Raw genomic sequence first — 22189 nt, forward strand, 5'->3', positions numbered from 1 at the left:
ATACATTTTCATGGAGGTGAAACATCTGTCTAACAGTAAATAACACAGTCTGAACAGAGCGGTCTGTATGTAACAGTCTGTAAAATACAGGTTACAGATCTCTGAAACATACTGTATGTTTCTCCACTGAGTGTTAAACAGAGTACCATCCTGTAGTTTTTAATCTCCGTTTTGTCCCCTGTCCTCATATTCCTACTTAGCCTTTCTGGCAAAGATTTTTCTTTTAAATGTTGCTTTTTCCCCCACTCTTTTACTTTTAGCTATCTAATACTGAGAGGAAGTTTGCCTTTCTGGAAGAGTGTTTTGATTTCTTTATCACTTTACTTACTATTCCTGGGCCTTTCTCATACTCAGAGACAGTCCTATCTGACAGAGAATCTCCCATCATAGATAAAATCCTGTTTCCTGTGGGTCCTGAAGAGCAGGCAGGCCTTCGGGGCACGAGATAGGGAAGTCATCTGTTGCCATCCCATTTCCATTGGGCATCAGGCAGCTCTTCAGGTAGGCTGCATTGGTGGTACTTAATATGCAGCCATTTTCCAGCTAGAAAACAAACAGGTCAAATTGGTTACATCAGATGCTATAATTGTGCGTACCACTAACAATGTGAAGTAAAAGAATAGAGATATTGTACCAAACTATTATCTGTATTTTGCGAGTTGCTATTGACCCTTATCACCTAAAGCAGGTCTTGGGAGGCAACGGGCTCTGAACAGCAGACATTCAGTGAGTTAAACTGGGGTCCGGAGGAGGGTTGTGAGATGTGAATTAGAGAGAAAAATGATGGCGTGAAAGAGCAAGGGAGGGGAAAGCAGGAGGAGACAAAGGGAGAGAGGAAGGAGGAAAGAGTGAGAAAGAGAGAGAGAAACTGAAAAGACTGAGCAAGATAGGGAGAGAAAAGGAATGGAGTTTTAAAAATAAGTAAATGAATATAAATATTCAAACGAACTCACACAATTTGACTTAAAAACATTTATAAACACCCATGGCTCCTGGTTGCTATCTGCATAAAGTTCAAAACCTTGATTTTGGCTTTCCGGCCAGTTTAAGGAACTGCCCCAACTTACCTGAAAACCCATATTAATATGTACACTCATGCTTTCCCTCTTCATTCTGCCTCTGGATGGCTAAACCCACTGCCAAAGAGCTGAACCTCTCTAACCTGGCCCAGAATAGAGGAATACAGTGTCCCACCATATTTTCTTATCTCATTAAAAAAGGTGGAGAAAAAAAAGGTGAAAAACTTTCCTTTAACAGGCCTATCTTAATCTACCGATGGTCTCTAAGCATGACTGTGACACTGATGTTCTGATGGTGTCCATTTGATTTGTGATCCACCAATACTTGGCTCACTATCAGTGATCTACTTGTTGTGCAATTACACTAGTTGCACTTGACATGACATACACCCATGGCCATAATATCATCTCTGTGCAGTGCTAGAAAATGCCTGTAGGTTCACATGTGGATATACCTACTGACTGCCGACTGTCAAGCTGCTTTGGATAAAAGCATCTGCTAAATGAGAAAATGTAAATACCAGCTCTTGACTTAACTGTGTAAGTAACATATTTATAAAGCCTTTTACCCAATGAACCTGTAAACATCATTGTTTTATAAAAACAGAAATCAGTCTAGATTCTTGCTCTCACCATTGCAAAAACTGAGGTACAATCTCTTAGCTTGTTTAGTTTTCCATTATATTTATGCCTACTTGTATATGAAATATTTTGCTTCCAAAATTAGGAAAATCATAACCTGAAACTTTAGTTTGCTAGATGGGAAAAAGTGAGAAACAGACTGTGGAAGAGTGAGAAAGAAGGGAGGGAGGGAGGGAGGGAGGAAGTAAGGAGGATCCTGTGTTGTGACAACTTACATCACTCTCTTTCTAATCCTGCTCAGTGAGTCTAACTAGATTAGATTCACATAAGCACACCCAGCACTGAACCCCCTGTAGAGACAGACAGGTCAACACCTTCAGTCAAAATCTAACCAACATGGATTAATTCTCTACTGCTACACTGGTTATGTTTACATGCAGACTAATAATACAGCCATAAGCCAATAAAGGCTTTACACCGACTTAAGAAACAGTCATGAAAACACCTTTATCTTATTCTCTAGAAGGTCAAAATCAGAGAAAACATAACCCAATTAACAGCCCTTGAACCAAAAGAGAGCCTAGTTTCTGTCTAAGCTAAAAGATGCCTTGCTGGGAGCCCACTTCCAACTCCCCTCTCCACCCCCCACCCAGAGTTCACAGCATTAGGTAATGATGACTGTCCAATTGTAGGTCAACACAGCTCATGCTTGACTGGCCAAACAGCCAGTATTTTTTTGAGTGTCACTTACTGACCCCGAAGGATAACACAGTGGAGCCTGAATAGAGAGAGGATGAATGAATGCCTGCTGGGTTCAGTCATTAGTGCTTTGACCTTATTCTATTCATTACTGTAACCTTTGCCTCCAGTGGCTCCAAAGGGCTAGACACCATATCCTGGGGAACCACAAGAGGACACTTTCTTAGTCTTTTTACCTCTGGAAAAGTAATATTTTTGCTTGTGTTTGTCTGCCTGTTTATCAGCAAGACTAAAATTTGTTGATGGTTTTTTTTTTAATTTATAGATATATATTTACTGAAATTTGAAGACAACACAGGCTTGAGACAATTCTCTCTTGATTATACTAGACCCTACATGTAACAGCTCCAAGTAACTAATTGTAAGGGAACTTGACAGCTTTAGTAATTTTTAAGCATTTTTTTTCCAAGTAAGATAGAATAGGACTGACAGAAGGTCATGGGATTCACCAAAGGCTCTAGGTGGAGCGACCATTAGTCATTGAAAGAAAGAACAATACAGAGATCTTACATAGGGCACATATCACCCAACGCCAGATGTTCAAAATGGGATTCCTAGACAAAAACACTTGCTAACATTGTACACCCAATACCACAGGATGATTACTTCCACGCCATTTGGCTCTGCCCACCTATGCAAACATTCTGGACCAACATAATTAAGAAAACATCCTCTCTCCTGGGCTACAGCATCCCAGTGTGCCCGTGGGTTTGTCTTCTTGGAGATCTCTCCTCGGTCGACCCACCACCCACACCAGCAACCCGTTTTGATGGCCTTAACACTTGCCAAGAAAACAGTTCTACTCAATTAAAAAGTAGAAACAATCTCACCACATCCCAATGGTTACACCTATTAATATTCTATTAATAGATGTAACCAATGGGAAGACTAGTGGCATTATCCAAAAATTAAGTTGTGCTACTTTTATCAATGACTTAGCACCATCTAGGGCTGGGCAATGTATCACAATAAAATAATTAATTTCAGTTGATAACGGAGCTGTGCTCGAAGAGGAAACACCGAGGGCGGTCTGACAGGACACGGAAGCAAGGCAGGCTAAGCTAACTGCTAGCCCATGCAGACCGGCAGTTCCGACAGTCATCCTGGTGTCCGCTCTCTCAGACAGTGGTAGTTTTTGTCTTTGTGTTGCACTGCTGTGGGCTGGGGGAAACGATGTTTCGTTTCATTTCCTGTGCACAAGAGCATGAAATGAAATGACAAAGTGTTTCTGCTTCTGATTTCTGATACGTCAATTTTCATTTTTGGATTCCTTGTTTCACTTTAGGTGATTGTCCCCCTCTTGGAGAAGCGATGTTGATTGGATGTTCAGCTGATCAAACATGCTGAAGAGGGGGACAGGTGGGGGCAATAAATGTAAAACAAGAACCCTGTGCTCTTATCATCCCACAGATCATCCAAAGGACTGTTATTATGAGCAGTTCTTGATATTTAATAAAGATTGCATTTGCAGGTGGAGAACCTGCAAATGCAGATTAACTCTGTCTAGGACACACTGGCATACAAATTCCCTGTGTTGTATGCCAAGCCTGCCGACAGCACAGGTTTCTAAAAAAAAAAAAACAATAGAAAGAGACAGACAGATGGAGGAAAAAAAAAGACAGATGGGTTGGTGCTGTCCTATTTGAACCCATTTGTTTTCAAATACTGTACAAAAATCCCCCAGCAGGATCCTAAATGAAATAAAAACACGAAAGGGAAAAAAAAACCCAACCACTTGCACAACAAAGTCTGCTCCAAAACACTGAAAGTCTAATAGTCAGCAAAGTAATTCCTTGTCAAATTTCTTACCTTGGTGCGAGCAGTCTCGTGGGTAATGGTAGTATTAAACACGCTGTAGGCCTCAAGAGATGGCAGGCAGTTCTGTGGCTGGGACAGGGACAGTAACTGGTCCAGGTTTACAGCGGGGTTCTGCATGGGGCACTGAGGCAAACAGGACGCTGGAAACTGAGTTTGCTGCTGGTGTTCCTGTTGGTGGCCTGGTAGTTGATAGGACTGGGTGGCTGACACCGCTCCTTGGGAGTGACAAATCTCTGGTATTGGCACACTGTTCATCGCTGTGGCATCTGTGTTTACTATGTCAGCCATATTGTAATCTGTGTGGCCATCAGATTGTGTGAAGTTGGTATGTCCGTGTGTGAGGTAGGCTCCATTTGTTGTTGGATCCAGCTGGTCGTGGCGGCCCGGCCAGGGAGTTGGGGTGTGGGCTCCGTTCAATTCGCTGTCTGTCTGTTTGATTTGAGAATAACCCTGAAGATGGACCAGAAGGTGGTCCTGTGCAACCTGCCACGGCTGGTTAGATTGCAGAAGATGGTTGAGGTGTTTATGCTCCCCATTCAACTGAGAGACACTGAGTACAGTCTGTGGGTGAATTGGGTGGAGGCTGATGTTTTCCACACTTTGACCATTGTGAACTTCGGTCAACGAGTTGGTGTCCGCTACACATGGCTGGGGAGGAGATGTAATTCTCCCTTCAGATTGAGGAGCCCAAGGTGAAGCCTCCACTAACTGGGCTCCATCAATGTGCTGCTGCATCTGCTGTGAGAGATGGGTGATAGGGGGGTGCCTGGGCTGCCTATGAGTGGTTTGGGTTTGAGAGAGTGACTGGTTGGGGGATGGTATGGAGTCATCCTTTGTTTGGTGGGTGTTATCCTTGGTGTTATCCTGTGCAGAGACTGGGGTGTGTGGTTGGGGCACAAGTCCAGATTCCGGTCTATCCCATGGCTCCTCTCCTTCCATTTCATTCTCTAGCGAGTCTTGGATATAAGAAAGGATTTCATTGTTGGTGAGAAGGTCGCTAAGCGTGGGGATGTGGCTCTGGTCCAGTTCGACTTTGATCATCCTCTCATCCAGCAGCAGGAGCTCTAGGTCCTCTGCATTCAGACCTAGGTTCTCCAGAGCGCTGAAGAGTTCACTGTTAGAGCACGTCACATCCTCCTCCAGAGACAGAGAGTCCAGCGTGGACAGCAGGGGGTCATAACTGGAAGGTTCACTGTGTTGTTCCACCGTCAGCCCATTAGCCACTGTGTTCCAGCTGCTGCCTCCCAGCGAACCCCCAAAACCATCACTCTCCCGCTGCTGCTGCTCACTGAAGAGGCTGCCGTGGTATGACGCCTTGGGCTCAGTGTCCGCCTGGCACACATACACAGACTCATCCTGACTCATCAGTGCCCCCAGGAGGGAGTTGGGGTCCAGCTCATCCTTGGAGCTCCTGTCCAGTCTGGACTTCTTGGTGTTGCCGCCCTTGGACTTGCCCTGCGAGGAATCAGGGAAGCCGTGCAGGGGGTAGCTGGTGTGGTACAGGAGTGCCTCCCCAGTAGCGAAGGTGAAGGGGAGGTGCATGGAGCGCTTCCTCAGGTGCTCCCCTCCTTCCTCCTCCCTGAGGGAGGGAGCCATTTACAGTTTATTAATTTATGCAAGTAAAAATGATAGAGAAAAGAAAACAAAGATAGAAAACGTTTGTCAATAAAAGAGTTTAAAGGGACAGTTCACCCCAAAATCAAAAATACATGTTTTTCCTCTTACTTGTAGTGCCATTTATCCACCGAGATTGTTTTGGTGTGAGTTTCCTAGCTTTGGAGATATCGGCCATAGAGATGTCTGCATTCTCTCGAATATCATGGAACTAGATGACACTCGGCTTGCGTTGCTCAAAGCGCCAAAACAACACATCTGAAAAACTCAACAGTAATGTCTCTTTCCACAAATCACGACCTGGTCACGTAAGATAATCCTCAGACCTAAGTGTTGTTAGGTCTAAGAAAATAGTTCCTCCATGAAACTGCTCACAACAAGGTCCGTTGATTATCTGGAGTAACCGGGTCACGAGTTCAGCAGAGACATTGCTGTTGAGGTTTTCAAATGTCATTTTGAGTTTTTTAAGCTAGACAAGCCGAGTGCCATCCAGTTCCATTGTATTACATCTCTACGGCCGCTATCTGCAAAACTCGGCAACTCATACCAAAATGATCTAGATGGATAAATAGCACTACAGGTAAGAGGAAAAACATGTATTTTTAATTTTGGGCTGAACTGTCCCTTTAAAGAAACGAATACACAGTAAATAAAAAATAAATACAATGAATACAAGAAAGTCAGCATGTTTTAAGAACAATGTTCCTTTAGATGTTTTAATACGTTTCTCTCTTTAAATCAACTTGAGGTTGTTAAAAGTATGTTCAAGTCCCAGCCATCACACTTTTGCGAGATAACAACCAACCGACATGTTTTAGGTTCAGAGTGCCTTGATCGTTCAATATTCAGTTTTTCTGTGGATTTCTGATTATCAGCATCATGTCATTATCACAAAAATCTATTTACTCATTCATTTGCTTTGACATTAGAGAAAATAATGGCACAGTACTCTGGTCTAAAATCTGAGCAACTGCACTGCATTCAAATGAGCCTTTCTAAATACTTTCGAGACTTTGGGTTCGTGGTTTCCTGGCAGTTTAACCAGCTAAGCGTGCACCTTGCTGGTTCAGGCCTACGAATAACATCCTGGGATCACACCCAGATCATGACCCTTGTAGCACATCCTCTCACTCTCTACTTTAATCGTCAAATAAAGCCAAAAAAATTATGTAAAGCAAACATTACAGATATCTCCCTTATTTGGGTGCGACAACACCAAAGCCCTCTTAGTGACAATAATCAAGTACCAGACCCTGAGTGTACACTGTATTTGTTATGCTTTCGTAAATGTGATGCTGTGAATCCTAGAATAACCCCTTCAGCTTCACTTTCACATTTCAAAACCAAATTCCTACAGAGACAATTTGCTGATGTCACAGCAAACATTAGTGACGTGAAAGCAGGAATGCACAAAGCCAAGGAAAAAAGGCTGGTTTCAGGGTCATTTACTCTTTTCTCTGTTTCTATTTCTGAGCCGGGTTTCCAGTCCAGTGATTGAGGGGCTGCACTTACAAGAGGGGCCTCTGGGTGGCGATGATGTAGTCCGGCTTGCCGTTCTTGTAGACGAGCCTGGCGTTGGCCTGGACCCACTTCCACTGGTTGTCCTTGGTGAGCAGCCTGAAAACGGTGAGTCCGCTCTCTCCCGTCTTTATCACTGGAAGCAAAACAGGAGAGCCGTGTCACCATCGTGTACATTCTGTCAGCCATGTTGTGCACACAAACGCTCACGACACGTTCGCTCGGTCACGCGTCCTCCCGCGAGGAAGGCCCCGATGCTCAATGCTGAAGTGTGTGTGTGCATGACTCTTACGCTTCTGTGTTGCCCAACACGCAGCTACGATCACACAGGAAAACGTGCTTGCAGAAAAACAATCCAGCGTGGTGGCTTGCTGCAGGAAGCACTGGCTACCTGTTGATCTAGATATCAAGCCAACAGCTGCCCAAGTTAATGCGCAATCTACCTTAACATTCTACTTGCACCACTGAAAGTGACGCAAAAGTCACCTTGTTAAATCAATGTAAAGTGCATTGCACTTTAATGTAAAAAAATGTCCCGTATAAATAAAGTTCGTTTGACCGATTGATTGATTAAAAGCTCTTATAAGCAGTGTGACAGCTGGTGACCTATATCAGCAACGGCCATATTCATTTCTATAGACAAATCTCTCTCATCCCCCTGCTAATGGAGGGACGTGTTCGCCTTGATACGCTGGGATCTGTGAAGGCATTGTATGGGTAAATGGGTTGACCATTAGTCGTGTCGTTGTTATGAAACCTTCTTTATTCTGTGTCACTCGGTGTGACGGTTCGCTTTCCTTTCCTTTCCTTTCAGCAAACAAAGAGGGTTTGGTACAACCTCCTCCATAACATGAGGGATTAAATAAAAATAACTCCCAAATATAGCAACGCGGGAAAAATACCCATCGTAACAGGTTATTCCATCGAGCGCCGAGTCTTAAAATCCTGTTCTCCAGTAGATGACATAAAAGCATAAATAATGTCATGATTTCACTTGTTTCTAATGTGGTTTCCCTTTTTTTCCTGAATTTTCTACAAATAAGGGAGAAATAGAAATAGGGCAGAATAAAGCAACGCATAAAAGCATCCAGAAAATAGCAGCTGATTAAAGAAAACATTTTAATAAAAGCTATTTTTATAAATTCTTTAATAATTTTTATAATAACTTATAATTATAATAATTTATAATTTTGTGATTTAATAATTTTTAAAAAATAAAAATAATTTATAAAAGACACGGAAATGTATAAAATAACCACGTTTTTGGCTTTCGTTTAAAATAAAATGAGAACTTCAGACTCCATATTTAAGGAGGATGGGTTGAAACTCTGGCCAACGTGAACTTTCAGTCACATTGCAAACACCCAACTTTTCTTATGGTAACACTAACGGTTGGCGGCGGATGTATGAATGGGAATAGGAAGTGGAGCATCCTCGTTGACACGAGCGAGCGACAGTTCATTGGCTGGTCATCCCTCCAACCATGAAGCCAGCCGTCCTAATGCAGCCAGACTGCGTTATAACCAAGTTTGTGCTAAACCGCCGCATAGTCCATTGATGGCACGGACTCTGAGGGGGAGAAAGGTCAACATTATGCAGTGTTTGTGTGTATATATGTGTGTGTGTGCATATGTGTGTGTGTTAAGACAAATGTACTCCTGCATATAAAAAGCACAAGTGCTTGTGGTCTGATTGTGGTTGTTTATGGACATGGGTGTATCTGTCTGTGAATGTATGAGTGTAATCACATTTCTGCATGCATGACTGCACATAGTATCTGTGCATGTGTTGTGCATGTGTGTGTGTTTGTGTGTGTGGTGAGATCTGGTGATGCATGCCGGTGTTATGACGAAAAGGGTCATCCAGTACACATGCTAAGTAGGACACTCATCCTCTGCACAACCATTCATCTGCCTCCATTAAAAACAAACACACACACACACACACACACACACACACACACACACACACAGTTGTGTTTGTTTGTTTGTTTGTGGTGTCTGTCATTGACATAATGTTGAGCTGAAATATAAGAAAGCAGTCGACGCCTGTTATTGAACCCGGACCTGAATGAACAGTGAGGAGTTTTGCCAGGGGGGACGTAGCGCGTGGGAGGATCATGCTATTCTCCCCAGTCCCCCCAGTGTGATTCTAAACCTTAAAATGGTTCTGTTCAGTCTTTCACCTTTGCACCAAAGAGCAGGAGTACGAGAGTATTTGTAGTTACAAATACTCTAAATATAAACAAATAAACAAACAAGCATGTATATACACACACACACACACAAATAGAGCAGGATAAGCGGTTTGGATAATGGATGGATGGATAAACACAATATAAAAATATATTCAGATTGGCAACTCTCCAGTTGGAGAGTTGCCAATCTGAATCCATGATAAATTGTTTAGGAAAACGCGATTGTTGAAATTGAATGAACCATGCAGCCCTTTCCCATCCGCAGTTACAGAGTCGCTGTCATGTGAGGCAACTGATCAAACGGCTGAACTGGACATCCCCGACTATGAATGCATGCGGCTGTATGAATGTAAAGCAGAATGGTGGTGAAAAAGTGGCCTCTCCAGATTAATCAAGATAAAAAAAACAAAAACAAAAACAGTAGGTGTGTCGATTGTTACAATAGACACAAATAGATATTAATATAATAATATAAATATATTATAATACCGTATAATAGATATTATACATATAACAATAATATAATGTACTATTATAATAATATATTATATAATGGTATATAATAATAATATAAGATATAAAATAGACAATAGAGACTGTTTTAATCAAAGTTAAATTTCCACTGATTCATAGCAGTGTTTCCACTCTTGCACAATTAAGGGCAAAATCAAAACAAATTATGATAAAAAAGGAAGCTACCATGGTAAAATAACACTAAATTATTCACTGACTAGATCCTACTCTGCTTTTCCTCGTGATGTTAAGCAGTGACAAACCCGTGCAGTGGTGGTGCTAGACAATCTTGATGGGGTGGGCAGGCGGAGACCATTACTCACATTGGGGTGGCACAGAAACTGAAGTCTCGTTAATTTTTTTTTTCTGCATGGCAAATCGCTGAAGGCCAAATAGTCAATTTTTTCGGTCACTCATATCATTGCTTATGCAGGCAACAGTGACTGCCATGTAGAAGTACATCATGAGGACTCATATATAATAAGCTTTTTTTTCCTGTGTCACTTTTTTATTAAAAAAAAAATCTGGAACGTTGTTAAAGTTATGCTTTTTTTTAATTGGTGATAAAGCTATATGATAATTACAAATTACATAAGATAATTACACATAAGATAATTATTATATTATAAGAATTATTACAATAATAATAATTTAATATATAATATAACAATTATGATTAAGATAATTACACATAATACATGTCGAACAAATTTACAAAAGTCATATTCTGCAGTTGCTGTGATTTAAGGCAAACTGATTCACAAATTCGTCTAAGTCAAGCGACTTGGACGTCTGGACTCCACACTCAGAACAACCAGGTTGCTCAATCTGTCATCGTCTGTGGTTGATCTCAAGTAAGTTTCAATGAGACTGAGTACTGAAAAGCTCCTTTCACATGCAGCTTTACTCACAGGTATGGTGACCGCTATTTTACCTAATCTAAAGAGTTCATGAAACACCTCATGATACAGCTCAATGAACTTTGCGAGGTCAACTGCTGCAGGGGTTCTCGGTGCCTGCTTGGATTTTCCTCTCTAGGTTTCTTTTTAACAGGTGTAATTCATGTCTGAGGTCTTCAATGTTGCATTCATAAATAGATGCAAAGGAAAACAGAGTCTGAATCCATTGTCTCTCTATGACCCCTCCTTTATGCCGTGTTTTGTGTCGCAGTTGACGGTAAAATTTCAGCTACACTTAATACAATCATGGTTTCCCTGCATCTGTTTTGTGTGCTCTTGTGACAGTTTATTTATCAGAGATGTGTTGTTTTTTTTCCTTCTTTCTCAAAAAAATGTCCACGCTAACATAGCACTGATGTGTGCTTCAATGCCTGGCATGGGAAGCAAAGCCTCCGTCTTTGAACATCGCGTTTTTCCAGTTTTTATAGCCAATATCTGAAGTGAAAACTGATTCACAATGTTTGGAAGGCCAAAATGCCTGCAGGCATAACAGTAAACAGCGTCCTTGCACTGACAGTATTCCAGCCACTTGGGATGGGAAACCATGAGTTCTTAAAAGTTTCTTCGCCTGTCCCCCATGCTCTTGAAAACACTGTGAGCTGGACTGGTGCTTCAGCCCGAGAACCAGACATGTCTAAAACAAGACAAAGAAATATAAGTAATTTCAACTTTTCTACTCAATATATCTATATTCACCATATGCGAGTGTGTGAATGTGAGTCATACACCTGGTGGAGGAACCAAGTATACTCACATCCAAAAAATATTATAAAGGTGCAAGACAAAAACTGCAAAACTGGAATGAAGGAGTAAGGTCTGCATGCTAAATTGTTCCCAAAAACTACACTGCCAATAAATTAGTTTTCTTGGAACAACGGAGCGTGCAGAACTTACTCCTTCATATACCTGGTGGTCCACTCTGGTCGGGGCACGTCACTGAAGGCCCAACTCTGTATTGTTGTGCCCCCGATGCACATGAAGTCTTCCATCCGTCAATTGAGATACACAACAGTAACATGTTTTGATGTCACAAGTGCAGACCACATTTTTGAAATTGGTTTCTTGACGTGTCACCATTTAAGGGAAACAGAAACAACACAAACAGTAGCACTGCAGTCACTAGTGGCATGTTGTCGGCATACTGTAACCTAGTTTGACATCCACTTTGGTGAGCGCACTTTGGGGGCTGTGCGCTGCCATCACTGTCACCATCTGAATGGGTAAGTCTATCATCTGTTGGTAAAGATATATCAGTTAAAATCATCATCATGCCAGTTGTTTTTTTTTTTTTTAACTTGTATTGGCTTTATAAAATATAGCCCACATCATCTGTTTAAGGAAGAATCCTCGAGGTACTGTAGCTAAATGCATAAGGCAGGTGGTGTGCTGTACCTGTTAGTCTACCTCCTTGAGTGCTCACTGGTTGCTCTTCACCTTTAAGCCTAGATCGGACTACAGGAGTTTTAAATCCTAACCGATTTTGAAATTGGGTTGCATCACGCTAGTAAGGAGAATCTTCACAGATGTTCTTCTCACTAATCTCAAACATGCACCCACTACAAGGTTTGAAAATAATGGTGCATTACACACTACAGGATATTATTGTACCAGGGGGAGCAATGCACCACATCACATCAGGTGATGTCATGGGGAAGGAGATGTAAACAAAATCTCTTTGTCCATACGGTTACACTATATCTTGAAAGACACGTTATATAGGCAGTCATGTTCTTCTCACATTACTTCTCCTGGATCGCCACCTTACTGTGTTGGAGAAGCTGGCGTGTACCAATGATCCCAAGAGCTATGCTGTCTGGAGCTTGGCTCCTGGTAGGGTCACCCAAGGTGGACAGGTCAAGGGGGAGGTTCCAGATGAAGTCTGATCCAACAATGACCTCAACGGCAGAACTAGCGGATGTCTCCAGGTCACAATGGCAGTGAAGGCGGATGAAGGCTGCAACAGAGGGTGGTTCCCAATCGTCTTGGTTCTCCATGCCATTGGACTCTGGCCACCCCCTGCCAAGGACGGTGTGGTGACTGCAGGCGCATCAGCCACTCCACGTCAAAAGTTGTCACACACAGGCATCCTCCCATTAAGTGGTTCCAGGATCGGCCTCTACATCCACCTGAGGACCCAGAGGGAGGATGGTCATACTCGACCCCGAGTGACCGCCGATGATGTCACATATCGACGAGCCTTTCCTCCATCTCAGCTGTCCAATGCACCTGTACAGCTGTTTTGGATTTCTTCGCGGTCACCCATTTCAAAAGTCCTCTCCATCTCCTTGAAGACTTCTCTCTCTCATTGGCTATGGTGGTCCCACTTGGACAGTAGTGACATAATCATCCAGATTTTAAATCCTAAATGTCAAGCAGGCTTCAAAAATATCGGGGTGGCCCAGATGAGTCTGCAAGCAGTTCGGGAGGTTTACGATTCGATCTATAAACCCCTCACGTTACCAGATAATCTGGGCAGAACATCGGTACTGACCAAGGTCCCAGACTAGATTTCTCCTCTGATTGTTGGGGGTGGTGAATTCGGGATAAATCGGCCCAGAACTCCTGTAGTCTGAGCCTGGCTTTATTGTCTGACTCTGTCTTACTGTCATCCTGCGTCTCCTTCTCCGCACCACTCTCCCCTCTCTCATTACTTGGCTTCTTACCAGACTGACCAAAGTAGGACGTTATCCTTCTCTTCATTTTGCCTGACAGATACAAAATCAAAATATAGCAACCTTAACATTATGGGAAGCACTAGCAAAGTTACTAATTTGCATTACTTTGCATGTTAGTATTTGGCTGCCAACTCACACACTGAGTGTGACCTTCACACATTTCAGCCCCATCTCATGCTAGCATGGAGGTGTGGAAAAAGAAATTCTAGTGACTTCTACCTATTTCTCACCAAAAATGTGATAGACAAAGACTGAGCAAAACTATCTTACGTCAGGTCAGCATTGAAAGTTGGCAGCCTTGCTTGAAATGGTCGCTGTTTCACAACCATATCGGAACTGCTACGTGCTTATTCAAACAGAATATTTCCTTTTCCAGGAAACTAACACAGTGAGGTTGTTTATAGCATATAACTTAAATACCGCTAGGAAACTTTACGAGATCACATCTCATTCAACCCGTGTATCCCAGCCACAAGATACACACACTTAACAGAAAACATTTACAACATAGTGAATACACTTCTTTCTACTTGTTGAAAGCTTACCTGTGATTATACTGCTGAGACGTCTCTCTTCAGGCTGCAGGTTGTGGCTGGCTAGAACTCCAAGAGAACTACTTGGTTGCATGTGGTTGAACGGGGGGTGGTTGCGCTGTTAAAATGCGTCCATATGGGAACAACGGTCGTAGAGAAATGGTTTCGCAAAAAGGTTCTGCCTTAAAAGCGGTGTTGTGTGGGGTGGCCACAGGGGTGGACGGGCTTTAGTCTGCGGTGGCCGTGGCCACCCCGGGCCACCCCTTGGCTCCGCCTATGGACCAGTGGGAGGTGTGACTTACTGCGGATGTGATTCTCGGCGCAGTACAACATGTCGGCGGCGTGGATGAACTGGTAGCCCGAGCCCCTGACTCTCAGCTCCGCCTCGGTATAACCCAGCACCAGTTTACCCCTGCAAAGCCAGAGAAGTTTGGATTAAAAACAACCCTGAGCAGAGAACATGACAAGAATGAAATAACCATCGTCTCTTTCCATTTTAGCCATTATGCAGCTTGCAACTGGAGCAAACTACCTGAAGAGACTAGATTCGCCCAAAGTGCCAGTGCATTTAACTCCAGATTATAAACTTTCTTGTTCAGCATTGCATTTCACTAAACCCTCACTTCTATTTGATTATTCCATTTTCATTATGCTGCATAATTACTCAAATTATATGCGGCTCCTTTTATCTATCTTATTTTTTTAACATTGTAGCTTAATCTTTTTTATCTTGTTCTGTATCTCTTTTCAATGCCCCTTGTTGCCTTTATGTAAAACACTTTAGATTGGCTTTGTGTATGAAATGTGCTGTAGAAATAAACTTGCCTTGCCTAGAATAAACCAATTTCCCCACATATAAAACGAGTTTTAAATAGTTACATATAATATAATGGTAGACGAGAACTGAATAATCAATCTGGGATCAAATGCTGCTGTTTTTTGTTCGTTCGTTTTAATCCACAGGGACAACTGTGGGTGGGGTTTACCACATCACATCAATATCAATCGTTGCGAGTTGTCAAAAAAAAAAAACAAACTATGTCAATCATATTTCAAAATTCTTTCCGCGGTTGTTAAAACTTTCATGCATTCTTTGTATTGGCCTATACGGTAAACCCCACCAAGCTGTTGCCCACAGTAGCTTAAAACAAACAAAAATAATGATTTGAGGTTGTCTCTTAACGCGAGATCTAAATTGACCTGTGAAAAACTGACACCGGCATGCCAGTAAAACTTTACAGGGATCATTATCAAGACTTTTAAGGAAATTCAGAGGTTTCATCAACATACATGGAAATACTTTCGAGGAAACCATCGCCATTTTGAAACATGGAGCGGTACATATCAGTATTTGATTAATTTCATTATGAAATGAAATATCGATCATTTAAACCCCCCGAATGGTCACCTGATGACTGACAGGACGGCATTAAAATGAATTAGTCTTTTTCAATAAAAACCTAAATAACGTATAGATTTTACATATAAATGGCGATAACATGCAAGTCATTTAATCTTAGTCTAGAAACAGATACAGGGGTACTACACCACCTGCAAAATCCAACTTCCTCTTTCCCCCCTACACTTACTGTCTCTCATAAAAAGGCTACACCTGACCACCCTCAGAAACTTGATAATTGACATTTTTGTGTGAATCGCCATATGGCCTCTATTACTACACTACACCACCACTTGACCCAGGTTTAACATGAGTTCAGGTTCAGATCTGTGTACTTTGCGTCGCAGGCCATGGGGGTGAAGTCCAGCTTGTGCTTGGTTCTGAAGATCATGTTCCTGGTCCGGATCTCCAGGATGGCAGGCGGCTGGAGCGGCGTGGCAATGGCGAACAGGGCCAGCTGGGGCCGGGTGGCGCTCCCGTCTCGGGCAGCCTGTCTGTGGTGGCTAGTTTGACCATGGAGAAACTTCAGTCTGCCCTGGAGGTTCATTGCCTGGCGAGTGGAGATATATATGGGGTGTGGGGATGTTGGAAGAAGAGGGGAGAGATTATATGAAACCCCATCAGGACCAATTAAAGCTACAATCCTGAAGATTTACATGCAAATTTACATACTGTCTATCAACGATAGCCTTTCGTAGTTGCATATTTTAATGGCTGCTGTCCCGACAGGCGTTTTCACAGAAAAATGACACGGTGCATAGTGTTTCATGTCTTCAACATAGCAGCCAAGTGAGGAAGAGGAAGGTAGGTAGTGATGAGTTTGAAGAACATGTGAAATCATGGGTGTTCCATGTACATGTGTTTACGTTAGAATAAAAATGTTTTCAAGTACAAAAGGCTCAGAACATCCAACATTATATCAAAAATACTGTGTGGTAATCACTACATAAGTAATTCACAACTGAATAAGGAAATATGGAGTGATGGTCATGATTCTGTACATAGTAGTGCTATGAGTCATAAATAGGTTATTTCCATGGCCCACTACCACAAAATATTCACATTTACAGTTACACTTGTAGAAGACTTAATACACAAGACCACACAGTTTTCCTCAAAGATTCAAAAACTTGTTGTCTGTTTCTCTTGAGTCCTGAGTTACAAGCTCTTCAGAGATGGCAAAACGCAATCGTCTGATATGACCAAAACTCATTACCGGGACGGAATAATTAGAGTTTTGTTTTTTGATGCAAACATGCATATAAAGACATGGAGAGCGGATGTTTGCATCAACACACAGACATTAACTGGTGGAAATAATCACCCCATCTAAAACCATCTGAAGACCCTCTGTCTATGAAGAGCTATCTGACGTCTGACCCGGCCAACGCAACACACAGTCTGTCTGTGTGTGATGAGGGCTGGACTCTGTGAAACAACTCAACACAAACTCTCATACAATGTCTGTGTTGTAAGCAACTAATAAACTGTCAGTGGTGGTGATGGTGCTGCCCTTCCCCTCCTGAGATGTTCCTTTTTCAAACTTTCCCTCAAGTATTCAACCAGATTTTTTTCCCCTTTTGATCCCCCCCCTCCCATTTTTCAACCCACTTAACGATGAAGGGTTTTGTCTGACAAAGGCTGACAATGGGGTTAAAATGTTCAATTAGTGGTGGCACGGTGGTGCAGTGGTTGGCACAGTTGCCTCACAGCAAGAAGGTCCTGGGTTCGAGCCCCGGGGTAGTCCAACCTTGGGGGTCATCCCGGGTCGTCCTCTGTGTGGAGTTTGCATGTTCCTCCCGTGTCTGTATGGGTTTCCTCCGGGTGCTCTGGTTTCCTCCCACAGTCCAAAAACACGCAGGTCAGGTGAATCGTCCGTACTAAATTGTCCCTAGGTGTGAATGTGTGTGTGTGTGTGTGTGTGTTGGCTCTGTGATGGTCTGGCGGCCTGTCCAGGGTGTCTACCCGCCTGCCGCCAGATGACTGCTGGGATAGGCTCCAGCATCCCCGCGACCCTGAGTAGGATAAGCAGTTTGGAGAATGAATGGATGGATGACTTTATCTAGACACCCAAAGCACTTCACATTGAAGGGGGAAACTCACCTCAACCCCCACCAATGTGTAGCACCACCTGGGTGATGCACGGCAGCCATTTTCACCAGAACGCTCACCACACATCAGGTGGAGAGGGAGGAATCACTGAGTCAATTACATGGGGGGATGATTCGGTGGCCAGATGGAGAGAGCCAGGTTGGGAATTCTTGCCAGGACACCGGAGGACCCCCGACTCTGCGATAATTGCCATGGGATCTTTAATGACCACAGCGAGTCAGGACCTCAGTTTAACGTCTCATCTGAAGGACGGCATCTCCTACAGCACAGTGTCCCCGTCACTGCACTGGGGGCGGGATTTAAAAAAAAAAAATCGGACCAGAGGTAAGACTGCCCCCTACTGGCCCACCATCACCACTTCCGGCAGCAACTCCGTTTTCCTGGGCAGTCTCCCATCGAAGTACTGGCCAAGCCCACTCTTGCTTAGCTTCCGCCAGTCGGCCGAGCCAGGGTACGTGTTGGTGTGGCTGCCGGCTAATCGCAGTAAAACTCTTGCTGGTGATACTTCATAATGAGTCGCTATACATAATGAGCAGCAAACAAGTAATAGGGCACTTTAGGGCTCTTACAACACACTTGATAAGATTAGCAAACACTTAAAGACATAAACAACCGTCTTATCATTTAAACAATTGTTAATAATAGCATTACGAGCCGGAGGGTTAAGTTCAGGCACCGAGCGCTATGAAGGATTAGGGTTGCAGCAAATATTTTGGTCTGCAGAGTCTGGTGGTTAAGTGCTGTTAGGAAGAGGTTAAAAAAAAAAAGGACAGATACAACATTTAAAGCCATTTCAATAAAATTATCAATATTTTTAATATTTTCTGATGTTGACAAATGTGTGGTAAAGGCTAATGAATGCCCTCCTTTATGAACAGCTGTTTCCAGCCATGCAGGTTTTGCTGACTTGTGCTGGTTTAAGTAATGCCCGTTGAGCTCATTAAGAACGACAAACTGCTTTGGCGCAGCGTGTTTTTTTCCCCTCTCTTTAAACTTCTTTCTACGTCTAAAGTTCTCTCTTTGTTTCACGTCGGCCGCTCCGTTCGAGCCGGTCGCTGCTTCCTCCCCGGCTGTCGCCCCCAATCAGTCTCATTTACCTCCGAGGCTCCTGGGGGGAGCATTTTAAGCTGCACACGGCGAAGAGAAGAGCTAACCCGTCCCTCTGGCCACGTCCCCGCTATCGCAGCGCTCATTACCATGGATTTTTTTTTTTTAATGACTGTGGTTCCAGATATGGGCCCTAGGGCCGGGCAGTTTTGACTCAGGTTCGTGTAAAAGGAGATTGGATGGCGGGGCAACTGGGTGCTGGGTGACTCTGTACTGGCTCAGTGACTAGATAACAGCATCTTTCGTCCAGTCTTGTTCTCTGTAGCTTGGGATGCAGGGCACGGCCTCGACGGGATGAGGAGCACGCAGGTTGCAAAGCCGAATACGCAGAACGGATATGGTCACAGTAACACACATGCCGGGTGTGTGTAATGTTGGTTTGCATGTATGTGTGTGTATATATATATATATATGTGTGTGTGTGTGTGTATTTGAGTGTTGTATTGTATGAGGCCATTTGGAGAAAAAAAATACAGCAAATCATTATTTGTCATACATTGTGGCCTTTTCCAGCCGTTCACATGGACAATAAATACCAGGTGACAGTAGGGCTGGGCAGTTTCATAATAATAATAATAATAATAATAAATTGAGTTTGTATAGCGCTTCTCATCTGCAGAGACAGATCTCGAATCATCAGTTTCCATCCACTATCCATCCATTTTCCACTTTATCATACTGTCAAACAGTTCCCTAATATTACAGGGGTATATTGCATTAAGGGGTTTGAAATAAATGAATAAATATATAAATAAGAAAGAGACTTTGGAGACAGCTGGAGGGGGCTGTCTTTGTTACGCCGCCATGCAAATTTGCATTTGTGGTGACAGCAATCTTCTATTGATTACATTATTGACTATTAGATAGATGTGGCACGGAAAATGTACGGTGGTACTGAAATGGACACCGTCATTTTTAAACACCCCGGGTTACCACGTTACTGTTGTAGCGGCTGATGGTGTCTCTAACCGGTGACCAGATGGACGATATTAACAAGTCTAGAGAAGCTCATAGTGTCACATTCATGCCTTCTGTGCCTCCCTCCTATGGCTAATCCTTTTTTTATTTTTTTTTTAAACCTGTGCTGTCAGCAGGCTTGGCATACAGCACAGGGAATTTGCATGCCAGTGTGTCCCAGACAGAGTTAGGGCTCTATTTTAACGATCTAAAGCGCACGGTACAAGTGCATTTAGGGCATGCTCAAATCCACTTTTGCTAGTTTAGTGGTAGATAATCTGAGTGCAAAGTAAGGCACATGGCTCAGAGGGGTTGTACTTAGTCTCTTAATTAATCATAGGTGTGTTTTGGGTGCAACATGAATTAGTAATAATAATAACAATAATACTACTAATAACAACAATACTGGATGGATGATTCAGATGGAATAGTAACTCACATACAACTGGATTAATCACAGAATTACACACTGAGACACCAGTAATTCCTAGAAGGGCTCACATTATGGGCGGCACGGTGGTGCAGTGGTTAGCGCAGTTGCCTCATAGCAAGAAGGTCCTGGGTTCGAGCCCCAGGGTTGTCCAACCTGGGGGGTCATCCCAGGTCATCCTCTGTGTGGAGTTTGCATGTTCTCCCCGTGTCTGCATGGGTTTCCTCCGGGGGCTCCGGTTTCCTCCCACAGTCCAAAGACAGGTAAGTCAGGTGAATTGACCATACTAAATTGTCCCTAGGTATGAATGTGTGTGGGTGTGTGTGTGTATGTCGGCCCTGTGTGATAGTCTGGTGGCCTGTTCAGGCTGTCTCCCTGCCTGCCGCCCACTGATTGCTGGGATAGGCTCAAACATCCCCACGACCATCAGAGCAGGATAAGCAGTTTGGAAAATGGATGGATGGATGGATAATGCGCCATTAAAATTACAGTAAAATACTGTGCTGTTGACTTAAGACCAGGTTTTTGTTGGTCAATCGCTTTCCACTGCCTCGACATAGCAATACGCCAACAATGCACCTGACCACACCTCATTTTAAGACCAACACGCACATGGGTGCTCAGAAGTTACAATGACCACTGTGTCAGCCTGAAACTAGCAAAGACACTTGTATTGCGTTTGGTGCCGCTTTGTGCCGGGTGCAAGATAGAGCCCTTAATCTGTAAATTGAGTTCAGGTTCTCCACCTGTAAAGTCAATTTTCATTGATTATCAATAACCATTTAGGAGTACAGGTGACGAAGGTGTACGAGTTTAGATACTTAGGGTCAACTGTTCAAAGCAACGGGGAGTGCGGAAGAGAAGTAGAGAAGAGAGTGCAGGCAGGGTGGAGTGGGTGGAGAAGAGTGTCAGGAGTGATTTGCAACAGAAGGGTACCAGCAAGAGTTAAAGGGAAGGTTTACAAGATGGTTGTGAGACCAGCAATGTTATATGGTTTGAAGACACTGGCACTGACGAAAAGACAGGAGGTGGAGCTGGAGGTGGCAGAGTTGAAGATGCTAAGAATTTCATCGGAAGTGATGAAGAAGGACAGGATTAGCAACAAGTATATTAGAGGGCAGCTCAGGTTGTACAGTTTGGAGACAAAGCAAGAAGATGCTGGGTATATTGGGAGAAGGATGCTGAATATGGAGCTGCCAAGGAAGAGGAAAAGAGGAAGGCCAAAGAGGAGGTTTATGGATGTGGTGAGGGAGGACATGCGGGTGGCTGGTGTGACAGAGGAAGATGCAGAGGACAGGAAGAGATGGAAACGGATGATCCACTGTGGTGATCCCTAACAGGAGCAGCCGAAAGTAGTAGTAGAAGATCAATAACCGTTTACAATAACTACATCCTTTGGATGATTTGTGGGATGACAAGAGCACAGGTTTTTTTTTCCGCCTCTCCAAGAGAGGGACCATCAGCACAAGTGAAACAAAGAAACTTAGAAACAAAAAATGACAACACGTATCTGACAAGACAGAGACGTAGAGACAGATGCTGACATGTGTTTGACAAAACACAATTTAATTAATCTCATCAGTTTAGGACAGTAGTTATAGCGCTAAAGGAGAAGACAGAAAAAAGGGAAAAAAGGACTAAGAAGAAGAATGTAATCCAGAGAATGTTCCAGGGAGTGTGTGAGACAGATGCTAGCAGTGTGTACGTGCATATGACATGTCCACCTGTGAGTGCACGGGATTAATCCCAATAAATTCTGGTGTCTGAGGTCTGCATCTTATCGTAGTGCCTTTGAGCAGCAGACAGGCTCTGCAACCACCCACGTGCCCTGCAGTGGTGCAGACACCCCACGACCAAGAGAACAGCTGGAGTCCAAACCATCGCGACCCAAGAGGAACACTGTGGCCACGGGTGGGCAGGAGCCCGCAGAGCAACAGCCCCGCACACCCCTGAGGAGCACAAACCAGTCCCCAGAGGCACAAGCCGGGACCGCACCC

At 43.4% G+C, this 22189-nt stretch overlaps 1 protein-coding gene across 1 annotated transcript in view; it reads right to left on the minus strand.

Moving 5' to 3' along the window:
* Positions 1-384: 384 nt before the first annotated feature.
* ahr1b (aryl hydrocarbon receptor 1b) overlaps positions 385-22189 on the minus strand; it is a 59795-nt gene continuing 37990 nt past the window's right edge. The window contains exons 7-12 of the mRNA XM_056300939.1: positions 15922-16136; positions 14490-14599; positions 7305-7446; positions 5055-5757; positions 4170-4949; positions 385-543 (exon numbers count right to left, since the gene is read on the minus strand). Of these exons, the coding sequence (XP_056156914.1) occupies positions 385-543; positions 4170-4949; positions 5055-5757; positions 7305-7446; positions 14490-14599; positions 15922-16136 (2109 nt within the window). The remainder of the gene's footprint in view (positions 544-4169; positions 4950-5054; positions 5758-7304; positions 7447-14489; positions 14600-15921; positions 16137-22189) is intronic.

The sequence above is a fragment of the Lampris incognitus genome, chromosome 21, assembly GCF_029633865.1.
Source record: "Lampris incognitus isolate fLamInc1 chromosome 21, fLamInc1.hap2, whole genome shotgun sequence".
NCBI lineage: Eukaryota > Metazoa > Chordata > Actinopteri > Lampriformes > Lampridae > Lampris > Lampris incognitus.